Source organism: Oncorhynchus mykiss, chromosome 19, assembly GCF_057628025.1.
Source record: "Oncorhynchus mykiss isolate SJ-2025 chromosome 19, ASM5762802v1, whole genome shotgun sequence".
NCBI lineage: Eukaryota > Metazoa > Chordata > Actinopteri > Salmoniformes > Salmonidae > Oncorhynchus > Oncorhynchus mykiss.
In genome coordinates, this window is record NC_143040.1 from 72,546,541 (window position 1) to 72,567,241 (window position 20,701).

General features: G+C 45.1%; 2 protein-coding genes across 5 annotated transcripts in view; one reads left to right on the top strand and one right to left on the bottom strand.

Annotated features, from left to right (window-relative positions):
• Positions 1–5,131: 5,131 nt before the first annotated feature.
• On the bottom strand, positions 5,132–18,037 carry LOC110498289 (arginase-2, mitochondrial). 3 transcript variants are annotated; one of them, XR_016489105.1, is made up of 9 exons: positions 17,770–18,018; positions 17,589–17,661; positions 12,341–12,515; positions 11,929–12,088; positions 11,447–11,541; positions 9,232–9,336; positions 8,914–9,050; positions 6,788–7,738; positions 5,132–6,458 (listed from the first exon to the last, which is right to left on the bottom strand). XR_016489105.1 is itself a non-coding variant. In XM_021574918.3 (8 exons), exons 1-8 carry the CDS (start codon positions 17,878–17,880, stop codon positions 7,551–7,553), a joined length of 1,044 nt encoding a protein of 347 aa, XP_021430593.2. In that variant the 5' UTR covers positions 17,881–18,037; the 3' UTR covers positions 5,132–7,550. The 3 variants fall into 3 exon arrangements, 1 of the variants encoding a protein (XP_021430593.2); XR_016489106.1 differs by having other exon boundaries at positions 5,132–7,738; positions 8,745–9,050; positions 17,770–18,014; XM_021574918.3 differs by having other exon boundaries at positions 5,132–7,738; positions 17,770–18,037.
• A 923-nt stretch (positions 18,038–18,960) lies between these two features.
• The window catches only part of LOC110514319 (RNA-binding protein 25), a 62,117-nt gene continuing 60,376 nt past the window's right edge, over positions 18,961–20,701 (top strand). The window contains exons 1-4 of one of the 2 annotated variants that reach the window (XM_090211687.1): positions 18,961–19,130; positions 19,490–19,601; positions 20,122–20,171; positions 20,334–20,507. In XM_090211687.1, the coding sequence (XP_090067813.1) occupies positions 19,508–19,601; positions 20,122–20,171; positions 20,334–20,507 (318 nt within the window). In that variant the 5' untranslated portion in view covers positions 18,961–19,130; positions 19,490–19,507. The remainder of the gene's footprint in view (positions 19,131–19,489; positions 19,602–20,121; positions 20,172–20,333; positions 20,508–20,701) is intronic. The other variant, XM_090211686.1, reaches the window with a different exon arrangement.

A 20,701-nucleotide genomic window follows, 5' to 3' on the forward strand; every position in this document is an offset into this window, starting at 1 on the left:
GGTTAAATAAAGGTGTTCTCAACTAGCCTACCTGGTTAAATAAAGGTGTTCTCAACTAGCCTACCTGGTTAAATAAAGGTGTTCTCAACTAGCCTACCTGGTTAAATAAAGGTGTTCTCAACTAGCCCACCTGGTTAAATAAAGGTGAAATAAATATAAAATAATAGGTTAATATCCAAATATTTTTTTTTAGCACGTAATCATTAATTTTCTACACCAGGGGGCACTAGTGAGCTGTAACGGTTCACTGATTTAACCTGGATCACATAGACCTGCTACTGGCATACAGGTTAAATTCACCTCTAACCAGTACTACCATTGAACTGAGTAGACATTTCACTTATGATTTGTTTAAATGGCACGTGTTTCTCATTGGTCAATCTCCATATCTGTATTGTACTGTATGTAGATGATGTGTCTATGACGTGTTTCTCATTGGTCAATCTCCATATCTGTATTGTACTGCATGTAGATGATGTGTCTACAGCATTTTCTCCTCTCAGAACGAACACACGTGTGAGTCTACTGACTTTACATAGTGTATAGTGGGAGGTTGCCCCTAGACGCTGATCTGAGGGGTCAGTTTTGCAATTTTCCCACCACTAATGGTTATGGTTACAATTGGGGAAAGGGGAAGTTGATCCTAGATCTGTACCGAGGAGTAACGTACATACACCATTCACCTTAACCCTACAGTACGATGAGTAGTGTAGTTTACAACTGGTAGTGGTAAAAGACGATACAGTCCTGATATGTGGTGATGCTGTGGAGATATTGAGATACAAGACAACGTTCCTGAAAGGGGACCCAATAAAGAACATATTCAGGGCTTACAGCTTATTGCACTTTCCATGCAGGTATTGATTGATTATTAATTGATTGATTTATATTATATTATCTGTTTGGTTTCAGACCTTTAGCTTCAGTCTCAGAGGGCCTTGCTGCTCCAGGGACACGAGCACCTGAACAACGGCAGTCAGAGTATAGAGAGGAGTTAGAGCATCGCCGCCGAGACAGACCAGATCGCCGCCGAGACAGACCAGATCGCCGCCGAGACAGACCAGATCGCCGCCGAGACAGACCAGATCGCCGCCGAGACAGACCAGATCGGCGCGGACATCATCCAAGAGCTGGGTAATCAGAGAGAACAGACGAAACCGCATCAGAGACAGAGTGAGTCAGTAGGAAGAGTCTGGAGACATAAGGCTCTGAGTGGGAAGGTATTGGGGAAGCTTCTCCTGGTAGGAGTGCTGATCTAGGATCAGTTTTGTATTGTATATCATAATGAATGAGATGATATGGACAGATCCTAGATCAGAATGAATGAGATGATAGGGACAGATCCTAGATCAGAATGAATGAGATGATATGGACAGATCCTAGATCAGAATGAATGGAAGATGATATGGACAGATCCTAGATCAGAATGAATGGAAGATGATATGGACAGATCCTAGATCATAATGAATGAGATGATATGGACAGATCCTAGATCAACACTCTTACTTTGAGATGATTTGTGGATATGGGCCTATGTGTCAGAACTATGGCAGCCTGGTCCCGAGTCTCTCCTAGCCTGGTCTCGAGTCTCTCCTAGCCTGGTCCCGAGTCTCTCCCAGCCTGGTCCCGAGTCTCTCCTAGCCTGGTCCCGAGTCTCTCCCAGCCTGGTCCCGAGTCTCTCCTAGCCTGGTCCCGAGTCTCTCCCAGCCTGGTCCCGAGTCTCTCCTAGCCTGGTCCCGAGTCTCTCCTAGCCTGGTCCCGAGTCTCTCCTAGCCTGGTCCCGAGTCTCTCCCAGCCTGGTCCCGAGTCTCTCCTAGCCTGGTCCCGAGTCTCTCCTAGCCTGGTCCCGAGTCTCTCCTAGCCTGGTCCCGAGTCTCTCCTAGCCTGGTCCCGAGTCTCTCCCAGCCTGGTCCCGAGTCTCTCCTAGCCTGGTCCCGAGTCTCTCCTAGCCTGGTCCCGAGTCTCTCCCAGCCTGGTCCCGAGTCTCTCCTAGCCTGGTCCCGAGTCTCTCCCAGCCTGGTCCCGAGTCTCTCCTAGCCTGGTCCCAAGTCTCTCCTAGCCTGGTCCCGAGTCTCTCCCAGCCTGGTCCCGAGTCTCTCCTAGCCTGGTCCCGAGTCTCTCCCAGCCTGGTCCCGAGTCTCTCCTAGCCTGATCCCGAGTCTCTCCTAGCCTGGTCCCGAGTCTCTCTCAGCCTGGTCCCGAGTCTCTCCTAGCCTGGTCCCGAGTCTCTCCCAGCCTGGTCCCGAGTCTCTCCTAACCTGGTCCCGAGTCTCTCCTAGCCTGGTCCCGAGTCTCTCTCAGCCTGGTCCCGAGTCTCTCCTAGCCTGGTCCCGAGTCTCTCCTAGCCTGGTCCCGAGTCTCTCTCAGCCTGGTCCCGAGTCTCTCCTAGCCTGGTCCCGAGTCTCTCCTAGCCTGGTCCCGAGTCTCTCCCAGCCTGGTCCCGAGTCTCTCCCAGCCTGGTCCCGAGTCTCTCCCAGCCTGGTCCCGAGTCTCTCCTAGCCTGGTCCCGAGTCTCTCCCAGCCTGGTCCCGAGTCTCTCCTAGCCTGGTCCCGAGTCTCTCCCAGCCTGGTCCCGAGTCTCTCCTAGCCTGGTCCAGAGTCTCTCCCAGCCTGGTCCCGAGTCTCTCCTAGCCTGGTCCCGAGTCCCTCCCAGCCTGGTCCCGAGTCTCTCCTAGCCTGGTCCCGAGTCTCTCCTAGCCTGGTCCCGAGTCTCTCCCAGCCTGGTCCCGAGTCCCTCCCAGCCTGGTCCCGAGTCTCTCCTAGCCTGGTCCCGAGTCTCTCCCAGCCTGGTCCCGAGTCTCTCCTAGCCTGGTCCCGAGTCTCTCCTAGCCTGGTCCCGAGTCTCTCCCAGCCTGGTCCCGAGTCTCTCCTAGCCTGGTCCCGAGTCTCTCCTAGCCTGGTCCCGAGTCTCTCCTAGCCTGGTCCCGAGTCTCTCTCAGCCTGGTCCCGAGTCTCTCCTAGCCTGGTCCCGAGTCTCTCCCAGCCTGGTCCCGAGTCTCTCCTAGCCTGGTCCCGAGTCCCTCCCAGCCTGGTCCCGAGTCTCTCTCAGCCTGGTCCCGAGTCTCTCCTAGCCTGGTCCCGAGTCTCTCCCAGCCTGGTCCCGAGTCCCTCCCAGCCTGGTCCCGAGTCTCTCCTAGCCTGGTCCCGAGTCTCTCCCAGCCTGGTCCCGAGTCTCTCTCAGCCTGGTCCCGAGTCTCTCCTAGCCTGGTCCCGAGTCCCTCCCAGCTTCCTCCACTACACTGGTTATTGTAAGGACCGACGCCGGCCATGAGAAGCAGGTACAGGGAGTCAAACATTTAATCAGGAACAGACATAAAACAAGACAGGAACAACGTCAGTACACTGGAAAACAAGGACATAAGACAATCAATGCTGCAGCAGGGAACAGAACGGGGAACCAGACAGATATAGGGGAGGTAATGACAGACGTTATTGAGTCCAGGTGAGTCCAATAATCGCTGATGTGCGGGACGAGGGGAAGGCAGTTATGGGTAATGATGGCAGGAGGGCGCAATGCAGGTTAGCCTGGCGCCCTCGAGCGCCAGGGGGGAAGTGCGGGAGCGGGCGTGACAGTACCCCTCCCTCTAGCGGTGCCATCTGGGCGAGCCTGACGAGCCGGCTGGGCGTGAAACCTTGACGAACTGGCAGAGGCGTCAAAACCTGACGATCCGGCTGAGGCCTGACGTGGGATGGGCGCCTTCTGAGTCAAACGGGGCAAGAAACCTCTTAAGCCAACAAGGGCGTGACAGCCCCACAAGCTGGCTTAGGCAACCCCGGTTGCATCGGTGTTGAGCCCCGTCTCCGACGTCACCACCAACCAGAATGTCAGCACACCCCGATGCTTCGTATGGTGGCTACTGCTTTCTGTAAGGACCAACGCCGGCGATGAGAAGCAAGGACATAAGACAATCAATGCTGCAGCAGGGAACAGAACGGGGGAACCAGACAGATATAGGGGAGGTAATGACAGACGTTATTGAGTCCAGGTGAATCCAATAATCGCTGATGTGCGTGACGAGGGGAAGGCAGTTATGGGTAATGATGGCAGGAGGGCGCAATGCAGGTTAGCCTGGCGCCCTCGAGTGCCAGGGGGGAAGTGCGGGAGTGACAATTATATCTGTCTACCTAGACCTCCTCCACAACACTGGTTATATCTGTCTACCTAGACCTCCTCCACAACACTGGTTATATCTGTCTACCTAAACCTCCTCCACAACACTGGTTATATCTGTCTACCTAGACCTCCACCACAACACTGGTTATATCTGTCTACCTAGACCTCCTCCACAACACTGGTTATATCTGTCTACCTAAACCTCCTCCACAACACTGGTTATATCTGTCTACCTAGACCTCCTCCAATGAAGTCATTGTATCGTGGTTACAAATACAACAGGGGCGTGGTGTGGATAACAGCATGTTGTGTTGTTAACAACACCTGTTACTATCCAATGACTTCCCACACGTGGCTGATCAGTTATTATTTTGTGTGTTTTTCCATTCAGCGTCACTCCCAGGGAAATATAGTTTAGAGATACTAACTAACTCCCTTTAATAAATATGAACACGAATGACTGTATTAAGGAAGTAATTCAAATACGGAGCTATAATGTATGCTCAAAATATTTGGCAAATTATATTATTTTATACTAATACAATTGTTCAGAGAAATATATTTTGTTTAGGGGAGAGTGGGGGTAAATTGAACCAAAGGTGTTAAGTTAAGCCCCCTTGAACCGTTCTCATCCGATGGGTTTTGAATAGGCGGCAAGGATTTTTACCATGGTCTTCTCACGATTCCTTGTGTCCTTTACTTGAAATCCTCTCCTTGCTTCCTACTGAAGTTGAGAGAGAAATGCGGGGAGAGGACAGATGGAAAGACTATATAATGACAGTCTTTAGAGTATGTGATTATTCCAGAACATATCGGTGCCTTGTAGCCTCATGAAACCAGACTGGGCACACTGAACACTCCATATATAGACCTGGTTATATAAGACTGAACATTATATAATAGAGTAAAACCAACTAGATTTGCCCTGCCAGTCATAAAGCCACGCGTCTCCGCGGTAACTAGTAATGAACACACATCTCCGTGGTAACTAGTAATAAACACAGACTGACGTCGTTGTGGAAAGACTAAATTACTTTATTTAAAATACAGATTTAGTGGTCACATCAAAAGGCACGTTTTTACATTTAGTAAATAAAATAATATTACTTCACTCTTATCAGCATTTACCATATCCATTACGTACAGTACTTTTAACTGCTATAAATTTACTGGAGAAAAGCGTTACCTAGTCATTTAAAACTGACAAATGTATAAACATACAGTAAATATATAAACATGGATTCATAATAGTGATTATTCAATGTAAAACTACAAAACACAATACTTCTAATAAAATGTGTCAAAACCACATCTGGTCCAAAAGTGCAAAAGCATCCCTACGACAACTCAACTGGCACAGCATCCCTACCAACTGGCACAGCATCCCTACCAACTGGCACAGCATCCCTACCAACTGGCACAGCATCCCTACCAACTGGCACAGCATCCCTACCAACTGGCACAGCATCCCTACCAACTGGCACAGCATCCCTATCAACTGGCACAGCATCCCTACCAACTGGCACAGCATCCCTACCAACTGGCACAGCATCCCTATCAACTGGCACAGCATCCCTACGACAACTCAACTGGCACAGCATCCCTATCAACTGGCACAGCATCCCTACCAACTGGCACAGCATCCCTACCAACTGGCACAGCATCCCTATCAACTGGCACAGCATCCCTACGACAACTCAACTGGCATAGCATCCCTACCAACTGGCACAGCATCCCTACGACAATTCAACTGGCACAGCATCCCTACGACAATTCAACTGGCACAGCATCCCTACCAACTGGCACAGCATCCCTACGACAACTCCACTGGCACAGCATCCCTATGGCAATTCAACTGGCACAGCATCCCTACCAACTGGCACAGCATCCCTACGACAACTCAACTGGCACAGCATCCCTACGACAACTCAACTGGCACAGCATCCCTACGACAACTTTAACTGGCACAGCATCCCTGCGACAATTCAACTGGCACAGCATCCCTACGACAACTCAACTGGCACAGCCACTTCGTATTTAGCTGAGGTATATGTCCAAACCAAACAGTGCATGGGGTAATAATAACAGTCTGCACCTAAACGTAGTTTTGAGGCAGTTTCATGCTTGTCGTTGTGTCCGGCTTCATACAACCCCATTACAGAGCTGCAGGGTCAAGTCGTCAGCAACTAGGTGGCAGGGTAGCCTAGTGGTTAGAGCGTTGGACTAGCAACCGTAAAGGTTGCAAGTTCATATCCCCGAGCTGACAAATCTGTCATTCTGCCCTGAACAAGGCAGTTAACCCACTGTTCCCAGGCCATCATTGAAAATAAGAATTTGTTCTTAACTGACTTGCCTAGTTAAATAAAGTGTATGGCATACCACTGATCACTATGTCTATGGTATACCGCTGATCACTATGTCTATGGTATACCACTATGTCTATGGTATACCACTATGTCTATGGTAATCACTATGTCTATGGTAATCACTATGTCTATGGTAATCACTATGTCTATGGTAATCACTATGTCTATGGTAATCACTATGTCTATGGTAATCACTATGTCTATGGTATACCACTATGTCTATGGTATACCACTATGTCTATGGTATACCACTATGTCTATGGTATACCACTATGTCTATGGTAATCACTATGTCTATGGTAATCACTATGTCTATGGTAATCACTATGTCTATGGTATACTGCTGATCACTATGTCTATGGTATACCGCTGATCACTATGTCTATGGTATACCACTGATCACAGTCAAATACAGTCAACATTTCCCTAGTGGAGCTAGGGAGGCTGTCTTTCCAAAGGCCAGGGAGACCAGCTGATCACATCAATTACAGTTGACATTTTAGATGAGAGCTTTCTATAGCCTGGGTACCAGTCTGTTTGTGTGACTATTTTGTGCGATTCCTTGTCCTGCCAAACAGATGATATGATAGCAAAGATCTGGGCCCAGGCTAAGTTTTTCAAGTCATCTTAGTAAATAAGGCGTATAAAGCCTTTAATTGGGCTTATTAGTTATTATAAGTTCAGTCATGATTGAAGTTTGACTGTCTGTTGGACAGGTTGCCATACAGCACCATACACACAGAAGATGTAACAAAACACTTTCCAACTACTGCATCAGTGTGTGTATGTAAAGTCTTTTAGAATTCAGGAATGTCAAGTGGTCACATGTTGAAAGTTCTTAGTCTTCTAGAAGCTGTGTGTTCTAGAAGCTGTGTGTTCCAGAAGCTGTGTGTTCCAGAAGCTGTGTGTTCCAGAAGCTGTGTGTTCCAGAAGCTGTGTGTTCCAGAAGCTGTGTGTTCTAGAAGCTGTGTGTTCTAGAAGCTGTGTGTTCTAGAAGCTGTGTGTTCTAGAAGCTGTGTGTTCCAGAAGCTGTGTGTTCCAGAAGCTGTGTGTTCTAGAAGCTGTGTGTTCTAGAGTCGGAGCTGTTCCGTATCCTCTTTGAGTGTTTGCGACTCCTGAGTGATGGGACCTCCCTCGCGGGTCTGCCCTAGGGCGGATGCGATGACGTCCACCGCCATGGAAGCGGTGCTCTCCACCGCCTCACGACTCGCCCCCAGGTCTGGGTTGACCTCAACAAGGTCCATCACTGACAACAACCCTGGAGATTAAACACAATCTATTAGTTTCAGTTCCTTTGGTAGAACGTTGCAGACAGAAATCAGAAATTTTACTTCAAACAAAGAAACTGGACGTCGAACAACGTTTCAGATCGAAATGTTACTTCCTAGACAACGTTTATATTCTCATCGTACCACAAGTATAAATATAATAAAGGTTACGTACCCACTATTCTCATCCTACCAAGAGTCATAACTTAGAGGAACTAAAACGAACATTCAAAACTCCTTGCACACAGAACTCCCAGCTGGTGATATAACCGAGTAGAACAATCCTTCTACACCAGACTGACAACATTACCTACATCCTTCATCCACAGAACACCCAGCTGGTGATATAACCGAGTAGAACAATCCTTCTACACCAGACTGACAACATTACCTACACCCTTCATCCACAGAACTCCCAGCTGGTGATATCACGGAGTAAAACAATCCTTCATTCCTACTTGATGAAACTTCTCCAAGTTTAACGACAGACCTTCCCTCCTTATTTCTTCTGAATGTGTTTGTGTGACAGTTTCTTTGTTTGAAGTAAAAATTTCTGATCATTATCCATGTATTTCAGTGTCTATGTGTAACAGTTTAGACTTTACGTCCGTCCCCTCTCCCCGACCCGGGCGCGAACCAGGGACGCTCTGCACACGTCAACAGTCACCCCTCGAAGCATCGTTACCCATCGCTCCACAAAAGCCACGGCCCTTGCAGAGCAAAGGGGGAACCACTACTTCAAGGTCTCAGAGCGAGTGACGTCACCAATTGAAATGCTATTAGCGCGCACCACCGCTAACTAGCTAGCAATTTCACATCGGCTACGTATGGCTGCCATGTGAATATATATTTTTTTAAACTCCCTCTTCTCAAAACAGAATAATTATAGCCCTAACATACCTGTGTTGTGGATCATTATAGCCCTAACATACCTGTGTTGTGGATCATTATAGCCCTAACATACCTGTGTTGTGGATCATTATAGCCCTAACATACCTGTGTTGTGGATCTCCTCTGTGATCCATATTCCTTCTCTTTAAGTCAGACCTCCGTTTACTGGTGTTCCTGTGTTGTGGATCATTATAGCATGCCCTAACATACCTGTGTTGTGGATCATTATAGCCCTAACATACCTGTGTTGTGGATCATTATAGCCCTAACATACCTGTGTTGTGGATCTCCTCTGTGATCCAGATTCCTTCTCTGTAGGTCAGTCCTCCGTTCACTGGTGTTCCTGTGGCGGGGGCCAAAGACGGGTCCATCGCATCAATGTCAAAACTCAGATGGATCGGCCGCTGCTTCCTGTTGGACAAGAGAAGAAGAAAACGGGTTCGGAATACAGTTCGGCGAATCAACTTTCAACTCAAATTCAACTGTCAACTGAATGCATCCAAATTGTCAACTAAATACATCCAAACGATCAACCACAATGGCTAAATACATCCAAACTATCGACCACAATGGTATGGTGTAATTAAATGACCTTGACAAGAGGTGGTGGAAAGTGACTTCCATGACTCTCTGGATGCCGAGCCTGTCGATGTCTCTCATTGTGAAGTACTGGACACCCAAGTCCTTCAGGATGTCGCTGTGAGGAGAAAGGAGAGTAGAATGTCATTAGTATCATGTCTGGAAGTATATTTGGATGTAAATAAAAAAATAAGTCAATTCATATTTGAGTCAGTTAGCAGACAATCTTATCCAGATCAACTTTACTATCAGAATACAGAAACACAAAGACGAAACCAAGTGACTGTGGTTTACCTGTGGTATGACTGGTATGTGGTTGTCCCACCTAGCTACCTTAAGTTGAATGCACTGTGAGTCACTCTGGATAAGAGTATCTGCTAATGACTAAAATGTAATGGAAGTGTATACTACTGCTACAATACACTACAGCTGTAAGTTTGTTTGTTTGTTTATTTGCATTGTTTGTAACTTATTATTTTTTAAAACTTATTTTGTACATAATTTTGCCACTACCGTCTCTTATGACCGAAAATAACTTCTAGACATCAGGACTGCGATTACTCAGCATGGACTAGCAGAATCATTTTTTGCCTTTAATGAGTCTGACGAGCCCGACGCGAACAATATACTGCTTTCTCGGGAACAGGCCCAGATCCCCGTGATTTGCGTGAAGAGGAGGAAGAGAAAAAGGGGCAAGAAGGCAGGCTGCCATCTGAGAATTCCTAGGCGATTGAATAAACCGCCACTTCCTTCCATTCTGCTAGCAAACGTTCAATCTTTGGAGAATAAAATAGAAGACCTACGTGGAAGATTAAACTACCAACGGGACATTCAAAACTGTAATATCTTATGCTTCACAGAGTCGTGGCTGAACGACGACATTATCAACATACAGCTAGCTGGCTGTTATACACTGTCTCGGCAGGATAGAACAGCGGCGTCTGGTTAGACAAGGTGCGGCGGACTATGTATTTTTGTAAATAACAGCTGGTGCACGATATCTAAGGAAGTCTCGAGCTATTGCTCACCTGAGGTAGAGTTTCTCATGATAAGCTTTAGACCACACTATCTACCTAGAGAGAGTTTTCATCTGTGTTTTTTGTAGCTGTCTACATACCACCACAGACTGAGGTTGGCACTAAGACAGCATTGAATGAGCTGTATTCCGCCATAAGCAAACAAGAAAACGCCCATCCAGAGGCGGCAAACCATCATTGACTACAGCTCAGCGTTCTACACCATAGTGCCCTCAAAGCTCATGAATAAGCTAATGATTTTGGGACTAAACACCTCCCTCTACAACTGGATCCTGGACTTCCTGACGGGCCGCCCCCAGGTGGTAAGGGTAGGTAACAACACATCCGCCACGCTGATCCTCAACACAGGGGAACCCTCAGGGGTGCGTGCCCAGTCCCCTCCTGTACTCCCTGTTCACTCATGACTGCACAGCCAGGCACGACTCCAACACCATCATTACGTTATCACAGACAACGACGAGACAGCCTATAGAGAGGAGGTCAGAAACCTGGCAGTGTGTTGCCAGGACAACAACCTCTCCCTCAACGTGATCAAGACAAAGCAGATGATTGTGGACTACAGGAAAAGGAGGACCGAGCACGCCCCCATTCTCATCGACAGGGCTGCAGTTGAGCAGGTTGAGAGCTTCAAGTTCCTTGGTGTCCACATCACCAACAAACTATCATGGTCCAAGCACACCAAGACAGTCTTGAAGAGGGCACGACAAAACCTATTCCCCCTCAGGAAACTGAAAATATTTGGCATGGGTCCTCAGATCCTCAAAAGGTTCTACAGCTGCACCATCGAGAGCATTCTGACCGGTTTACTATTTTCACCCCCCCCCCCTATTTTACACCACTGCTGGTCTCTGTTATCATCTATGCATAGTCACTTTAATAACTCTACCTACATGTACATATTATCTCAACTAACCGGTGCCCCCGCACATTGACTCTGTACTGGTACCACCCTGTTTATAGTCTCGCTATTGTTATTTTACTGCTCCTCTTTAATTACTTGTTACTTTTATCTCTTATTCTTATCTGTATTTTATTTAAACTGCATAGGGGCTTTTTAGTAAGCATTTCACTGTACGTTCTACACCTGTTGTAATCGGCTATACTACTATACTACTACTTAAACCAAGGGTTTTAACTGTGTGTTATAATCCAGATTATTGTACTTAGTAGTGTACAGAGAAGTGTACTTACTACTCTCCCGGGTCTACGTCTCTCAGGCCAATGTAGACCAGGTCTTTAGCCGACAGGAAGGGCTTCACCCAGGAGAACCCTGGGAGCTCTGGCATCTACAGACAACAATAACAAGGAGGTGAGTATCAGGGCAGAGGAGTTTTACTGTCGTAAAGTGTAGCCTTGTTGTAGTGAGAATATAGCCTGCTCTCAGAACATGACATGCCAATAGGAGTAGGTTACACAGCACAAACAGATCTGGGAACAGGCTTGTCCTGAGACATGGCTGTAGACTCCTAATGGTATCTTAAAGAAGGTTATGCAGCACGAACAGATCTGGGAACAGGCTTGTCCTGAGACATGGCTGTAGACTCCTAATGGTATCTTAAAGAAGGTTATGCAGCACGAACAGATCTGGGACCAGGCAGATTATAATAGTCTACAGGCATGTCTCAGGGGAAGAACCAGGCTAGTGAGAATGCCCCAAGGCCCCGTTCTCTGACCTTGTTCTGCAGCTCTTTGAGCATGAAGGCCACCGACTGTCCGTGGAGGTTGCCCGAGGGAGAGGTGAAGGGCGTGTTTATGTCAGCGTGGGCGTCGACCCAGATCAGACACAGGTCAGGACACTGCTTGGCGTGGCCTTCCACTGAACCAATGGCCAGGCTGCGAGGAGAGAGATCAGGAAGTGAGTTAGTGTCCAATCACCATTATTCGACCCTCCCTGGGAACACTGACCTATATGTTGTCCCTATCATAAAGAAGCTGCTTACCCAGTTTACTCTCGCTGTGTCTAGGGTCCTAAGCCTAATACTTCATTTCCTAACACTGTCAACGTTGACAGTTCTATAAGTCGCTGTTGCTAAAATAACCACAGTGTTCTCCGAGAACATGAAGGGTTGTTGTTCTGATGTGTACCTGTGGTCTCCTCCCAGCATGATGGTAGTGTGTCCGGCTCCCACAGCGTTGCTGACGGCCCCTGACAGCAGTTTGTTAGCTCTGCCCACAGTGCGAGGGAAGGGGACGTGCATGTAGGGCTCGTCCTTCTCCAGATACTGGAAGCTCAGGTCTCCGAAGTCATGCACTGGGTAATCTGCACAATGAAATCACATAAATGTCATGCACTGGGTAATCTGCACAATGAAATCACATAAATGTCATGCACTGGGTAATCTGCACAATGAAATCACATAAATGTCATGCACTGGGTAATCTGCACAATGAAATCACATAAATGTCATGCACTGGGTAATCTGCACAATGAGATTAAATAAATGTCATGCACTGGGTAATCTGCACAATGAAATCACATAAATGTCATGCACTGGGTAATCTGCACAATGAGATTAAATAAATGTCATGCACTGGGTAATCTGCACAATGAAATCACATAAATGTCATGCACTGGGTAATCTGCACAATGAAATCACATAAATGTCATGCACTGGGTAATCTGCACAATGAGATTAAATAAATGTCATGCACTGGGTAATCTGCACAATGAAATCACATAAATGTCTGCATGAGGAAATTAAAGTTATTTTCTATATTCATTATTGTTTTAAAAAAATGGATTAACTGGATTAATTTAACAGCAAATGGAGGAACATTGTTCATGGCTAAGTGCATAACTGATGGATTCCTGAGACCTAGAAGGATCTAGACCCCAGATCGAGAAACAGGCCTTGGCTTTTCTGGGTTTGTTGGACGGACGCTGCTTTCAGAGCTTGTTGTGTTGAAGGGATGTGAGTTTGTGGCCCAGACGGTTGTGGCAGAATTTTCACTGTCACATTAAGCTACACACATACATTCATGTATGCACATATACAGTTGAAGTCTGAGGTTTTTCAACCACTCCACAAATGTCTTGTTAACAAACTATAGTTTTGGCAAGTCGGTTAGGACATCTACTTTGTGCATGACACAAGTCATTTTTTTCCAACAATTGTTTACAGACAGATTATTTCAATTCCAGTGGGTCAGAAGTTTACATACACTAAGTTGACTGTGCCTTAAACCAGCTTGGAAAATTCCAGAAAATTATGTCATGGCTTTAGAAGCTTCTGATAGGCTGAGTCAATTGGAGGTGTACCTGTGGATGTATTTCAAGGCCTACCTTCAAACTCAGTGACTCTTTGCTTGACATCATGGGAAAATCAAAAGAAATCAGCCAAGACCTCAGAAAAAAATTGTAGACCTCCACAAGTCTGGTTCCTACTTCGGAGCAATTTCTAAACTCCTGAAGGTACAAACAATAGTACGCAAGTATAAACACGATGGGACCAAGCAGCCGTCATACCGCTCAGGAAGGAGACGTGTTCTGTCTCCTAGAGATGAACATACTTTGGTGTGAAAAGTGCAAATCAATCCCAGAACAACAGCAAATGACCTTGTGAAGATGCTGAGGAAACAGGTACAAAGTATCTATATCCACAGTAAAACGAGTCCTATTTTGACATAACCTGAAAGGCCGCTCAGCAAGAAAGAAGCCACTGCTACAAAACCGCCATAAAAATGCCAGACTTCGGTTTGCAACTACACATGGGGACAAAGATCGTACTTTTTAGAAAAATGTCCTCTGGTCTGATGAAACAAAAATGGAAAAGTTTGGCCTTAATGACCATCGTTATGTTTGGAGGAAAAAGGGGGAGGCTTGCAAGCCGAAGAACACCATCCCAACCGTGAAGCACGGGGGTAGCAGCATCATGTTGTGGGGGTGCTTTGCTGCAGGAGGGACTGGTGCACTTTACAAAATAGATGGCATCACGAGGCAGGAAAATTATGTGGATATATTGAAGCAACATCTCAAGATATCAGTCAGGAGTTAAAGCTTGGTCGCAAATGGGTCTTCCAAATGGACAATGACCCCAAGCATACTTCCAACGTTGTGGCAAAATGGCTTAAGGACAACAAAGTCAAGGTTTTGGAGTGGCCATCAAAAAGCCCTGACCTCAATCCTATAGAACATTTGTGGGCAGAACTGAAAAAGCGTGTGCGAGCAAGGAGGCCTACAAACCTGACTCAGTTACACCAGCTCTGTCAGGAGGAATGGGCCAAAATTCACACAACTTATTGTGGGAAGCTTGTGGAAGGCTACCCGAAACTTTTGAGCCAAGTTAAAGAATTTAAAGGCAATGCTACCAAATACTAATTGAGTGTATGTAAACCTCTGACCCACTGGGAATGTGATGAAAGAAATAAAAGCTGAAATAAATAATTCTCTCTACTATTATTCTGACATTTCACATTCTTAAACTAACGTGATCCTAACAGACCTAAGACAGGCAATTAATTTTTAATAGGATGAAATGTCAGGAATTTTGAAAAACTGAGTTTAAATGAATTTGGCTAAGGTGCATGTAAACTTCTGACTTCAACTGTATATATATTTTTTTAACCTTTATTTAACTAGGCAAGTCAGTTAAGAACAAATTCTTAGTTACAATGACTGCCTACAGGGGAACAGTAGGTTAACTGCCTTGCTCAGGGGAAGAACGATAGATTTTTACCTTGTCAGCTCAGGGATTCGATCCAGCAACCTTTCGGGTTACTGGCCCAACTCTCTAACCACTAGGTTACTCGCCACCCCAAAGGGTCTTTCTCCAGGCTCTGATGTCCAACCCCCTCTACCCTTGCTCTCTTTACACCCCCTCCCCCTCTCATAGCATCTCTGATTGCCCGAGACGGAGTCATTCAAGCTGTCGCTGGAACCCCTGTATGTCTGACTGGGCACTACTTTCCACGTGTCCCATTTCCCATGTGTGTCCTCTCAGGTTTCTCCAAGACAAGATCACCTCCCTGCTACCACTGCTACGGTTGCGAAGAAATTGAGTTGCAATGCACCCCAATCTACTAGTATCGGCACCTCGGACTAATGACTTACGAGTTGAAGTCAACAAGGGATTTGAAACAACATCTGTGGGTGACAATATTCCACTGGATTGGTGGGTGTAGAGTTACTTAGCTGATCAAGACCAATGTGGTACCTCGTTATGTCTAACACACCCCCATGTTACCATCTTAGACCGCTGGACAGGAATAGCTGAATCCTGTACTCGGGAGGGGGTGGGGCATCTCTGTTCATGCAATCATGATCTAATACAGTTATGTATTTACACTTGACACAACGTCAGTGATATTCAATGCAGTTCAAAGGGATGTTTCCCCATCTTGACAAAGTGCACAATGACTGAACATCTCTGTCTTCAATGACTGAACATCTCTGTCTTCAATGACTGAACATCTCAGTCTTCAATGACTGAACATCTCAGTCTTCAATGACTGAACATCTCAGTCTTCAATGACTGAACATCTCAGTCTTCAATGACTGAACATCTCAGTCTTCAATGACTGAACATCTCAGTCTTCTAGATATTAAAGGAGGATTTTCCTTGTTGCCAAATCAGAAAAAAAGTTAATTTACTTTTCATGTTTTTTGTTTTTAATAAACGTCTCATCTCAGCAGTTTAAGTCCCCTTTTTCAAACAACTGAAATAGCACTATATTACATAGCAAGTGAATGATTTTACAAGAGATCATGAGTCATATCAACAAGGCACGTGCTTGGACACAGCAGGAGATGAACAGAGCATTGTTCTCAAAGATTGACTAAAGGCCTTAAGGATGAGTAAACCAGAACATTTTCTTCCCAATGAGCTGCAAGTTACAACAGAGGTCACAAATACTTATAAATGTACCAGTAGTCTGGGCTCATATAAAACTAAAAATAAAAGCACTTAAATGCCATAAAATCCCCTTGGATTTGTGTATTTAAAAATGTTGGTGTTTCTTATGGGGTTTGATGTCTTGTTAAAAGTATGCCAGTGGTCCACATCCGACAACAGAGAGAGAGAGAGAGAGAAAACACACCATCTAAAGATAGGCTTCTCATATTACACCACAGACCGTCTCTGGGAATGGTTGACTGGGTGGGACGGTTGATTGGGTAACTGCCCAAAAAAAAAGCACCATGAGTGCAAGCTGTTGATCTGTCCCACAGCTGAGTGCTCAGGGATGAGATGAAGCTAAGATTACAGGAAATGACTTGCACATTCCAGAACTGAACCTGGCGTTCTCTACACTGGAACATTTGTGTCTCACTTAAACGTTTACACTCAACTAGATGTAGGCTTGCTGCACTTCATTCAGATGTGTTGTGTGTGCTGAGAACTTGCCATTCTCTGGGACATCATAGGACTCGCTATTTATGACCTGACAATAATCCCATTGGTTAAGAAGTGGAATCATCTTGTCTGAGGAAATGAATGAGCCTCTGCTAAGACCCGGTCCATATAGTGTCCTTAGGCAGACAAGTAGCCTCACACATGGACAATGTTCTACGATTTACCAACTTACTGCTCTACTGTTTTGCTGAGAAAAACTCGTTCTGTGTGGCCTAGCCTAGCCTGTGTAGATTATTTTATCTTTTCACAATTAAGATCTGACCCTTTTAATTATTTAATTATGAAGTATTTGGAAGTGTAAGAATATTGTCTGAGGCAATTTGTGCCCATGGTTTACTCTGGATTGGAACACAATCTGTATATTACCAAAGACATTAACGTTACAGTATGCAGTCACGTGGAGCCGGATGGGTGATATAATCTCACTGTTAGGCTTACACAAACTATTTTTTTCGTTTCATCTTTCAAACATTCAAGACAGCGATAGGGCCTCCAATGAATCTATTATAGTCGCGAGCGTACAAAGGGAGAGCTGTAGTCCTACATGGGAGGAGAGAGTTCGCTTTTTCGGGGAAGGTTCTGTATGTGCGTAAGGCGTGACGACAGCAGAGACTTGCTCATTCTTTCTCGCCCATGTGGCCCAATAAAACCGCTCTTTTACCGTTCTATTTACGAGATAATAATCGTTTTAGATTAAAAATAAATAAATACATCTGTTTAGATCGCCAGCATTCAAGGTCTAAACAATATCCTAAATATGATTGTTTTCTTTGTTTGGCAACATTAGCTTAGACCCATTTATTGTAACAGACTGATGTAATACATAATGCTTTTACTTCCCGTAATAGAAGGAAAAGAGGAAGCAGCTCTCACATAAAACATTAACCTATTTCAAGGTTAGAATACGTTTTATACACAATTATTTTAATCCACCAGTACATTTCTAAGTTTGTTTTATAATTTTAAGATTTTCCATCACTTACCCAGATGTGAAAGTCTCTCGATCAGACCAGCATCTCTGATGGCTTTGGGTCCATTTTCCACCCCTCCCCTTTTCTAAAAGAAAAAAACGACAACGTTCAATAATTCTGGTAAACGAAATAGCCTAATCAAATAATCATATTAAATAAATGAATCCTAATAGTATAAGAGCTTTTTCCTTACCTGTCCTTTTGAGAATGGTGCTCCTAAAACAGCCACAGAATGCGCTCTGCTCTGACAGGTATTGTTGAGTTGCGTCCGTAGGAGACGACACAGTGGCCCTCTTAAAGTCATGTTTAAATCCTATTTAATTTATCCGTTAACTTCAAAATAATTGATAACAGCCGTTTAACGACCAAGGCTGCGATTCAAAAGGTCTTCTGTAAGATCCCCCCTCTCTCTTATGATGTTGATGCTCTACCGGGGGCTGGTCTTATGCTCCCCTTTGATCTCATTAATATTCATGAGAGGATGCCAAGAGCACGATCAACTGAAATGTGTAATCCTTCATTTGTTTCTAAGCATCACTGGGCCGTATAATTATAATAATAATTATTATTATTTTTAAACCCCAAATCAGATTATTTTATTTTTGATTGAACCTTTATTTAATTAGGCACGTCAGTTAATTAAGAACAAATTATTATTTACAATGACGGCCTACACAGGACAAACCTCATTGGGGAACGTGCGTCAATACCACATGCCACACCTTCGCACAAGCCAATGAGATGAGTCCAATAGATGGGTTTGTTCCGAAGGAGTGTCTCGTGTTTCTGAAACGCACCCATGATCCCGCAATTTCGCAGGGGCGGAAATTTCCACCAACACAGCAAACTGCGGTTGCCAAACATGTTGCTTGACCTCGATGTCTGCTTTCCATAGTTGTGAAAAACATATTAGATATCAGTCTGTACCCTCTGTTTACTTACAGTGGAGTGCGACCGATTGACCATATACCAATTTGCTTATTCAATAAGCCTGTTTTTTTTGAGGGGGGGGGGCGGGTAGGATAGGCTTATTAAAGTAGCGAAAATGTATATTTTTATTATGGGCTATACAGTAAAAGTCAACCATTGCTTTATTTTGTGGAAATACAATAATTTAGATGAATTGTGTTGTTGTAATTGAAGAACATAATGTAACAGAACGTTGCCCATGGGTACAGCTTCTCATCACCTAAATACAGTGGTTGGTGTCTGTTCCGTTGACATGTTATGGAGCAAAAACAAGAAACAAACTAAACGGTGGTATGGGGCCACGGTACCTTACTATAATAAACAGGGGTATTTTGGACCGGTATGTACCCCTGTCGCCCCCAAGTGTTGAACAATTGTAAACTTTTTAATTTATGTTTCAATGGCATATCCCATAATGCATTGCAAAAAACACAGGTCCTTGTTAAAGGCATAACGTAGCTAGCAAGTTAGCTATTGAAAGACCGATCAAATATCGTTCATATAGTAATTTAGACTGACTTATATGAAAACAGATATAATACGTTGATTACAAGAGTACATTGTGTGCACGACGCCTGTTTTCAGGTATGTTAACACTAAACTATTTTAGTAAATAGTCCATAACGTTAGCTAGCTAGCTAACTTGCGTGGTAGCGGTGGTATCTACCAGCCAGCAGGGAATGTGAACTAGCAGGGAATGTGAAATCAATGTTGTTGTATTGATTAGCTAACCAGCCAGTATGTAGAATTTAACCTTCTATTCTATGTTTAAATGCATGGATTTTTTTTTTAGGTTGTGTAGGCTAACCAAATACCTAAGGATAGCAGTAACCTAAGCTAGCCGGTATAGCCAGCCTAGCTAGTTTATCCCCGCAGGCCAGAATCTATCCATGGGTACCCCCATGGTAGTTCCTAAACCTGTGCGTCTCTTCTTGTTCCCCCAGGTCACTCCACCTCCCAAGATGTCGTACCCCCCTCACCTGAACCGCCTCCCCCAGTTGCCCCCCGGGATTCGCCCTCCCCACTTCGCAGGGTTCCCCCAGGGAGTCCCAGCAGGTGGGTTAAAGTCTAGTAGAGCTGGGCAATATGGACAAATATCCACATCGCAAAAAATTGCCTGAATTGATGCGATAACGATACATGGAACGATACGTTTATAACATTAATGTGCACCACCGTAAAAAAAAAAAAAGATATTTCAAACAACTAGTTTGTTGTAGTCATTTTTATTTATTTTACCTTTATTTAACTAGGCAAGTCAGTTAAGAACAAGTTCTTATTTTTCAATGACGGCCTAAGAACAGTGGGTTAACTGCCTTGTTCAGGGGCAGAACGACAGATTTGTACCTTGTCAGCTCGGGGGTTTGAACTTGCAACCTTCCGGTTACTAGTCCAACACTCTAACCACTACCGCCCCTCATCAATTGTCCCATTAACAATCACCCATATTAGCAAACATATTTCATTAAATATCAGAACATTCTTCGTCCACTTTAAGGGATATTGACATTCAGCTCTCCCGAGGGGAGAGTTTGAAGGTGATAGATTATGATGATGTCTCTCGGTTTTCTTCCAGGTACACCCATGATTCCAGTCCACATGGGGATAATGACCTCTGCACCTACGGTGAGCTTGAACTGTTATTAACACACACACACACACACACACACACACACACACACACACACACACACACACACACACACACACACACACACAGGTATACATTCATCACACTGGCTGGCAGACAACTCTATTTCCTAATGTGTGTATTGTGTTGTAATGCAGGTCCTGGTTCCTACCACAGTGTCTATGGTCCAGAAGCCTCCTGCTCAGAGGAAAGAGCTGAACCCAGTCAGAGCCAAGGAGAACCAGGAGGGGGGCAGTGGTCCCACCACCACAGTGTTTGTAGGGAACATCTCCGAGAAGGCTTCAGACATGCTGGTCAGACAGCTGCTAGCGGTAAGCAAGCCTGGGATTGGAAACACGGGTTGGAATTTTATATAGAAATAATACTTTTGTTCAGCTTAACCAAGTCTCACACACGGGGGTTAAAGCTCTCAGTCACACAGAGGGGGGGGTGTGGAGATCACACAGAGGGGGGGTGTGGAGATCACACACGGGGGTTAAAGCTCTCAGTCACTGTGACGGATTTC

Excerpts from the sequence above, each read along its gene's own strand:
- LOC110498289 (XM_021574918.3), bottom strand. The coding sequence starts at position 17,880 with ATGACTTTAAGAGGGCCACTGTGTCGTCTCCTACGGACGCAACTCAAC. Across the intron at positions 9,051-9,231 it reads TTCCACCACCTCTTGTCAAG|GAAGCAGCGGCCGATCCATC; the intron begins GTCATTTAATTA and ends CTTGTCCAACAG. Across the intron at positions 7,739-8,913 it reads AGAGGAGATCCACAACACAG|GGTTGTTGTCAGTGATGGAC; the intron begins GTATGTTAGGGC and ends TTTAATCTCCAG.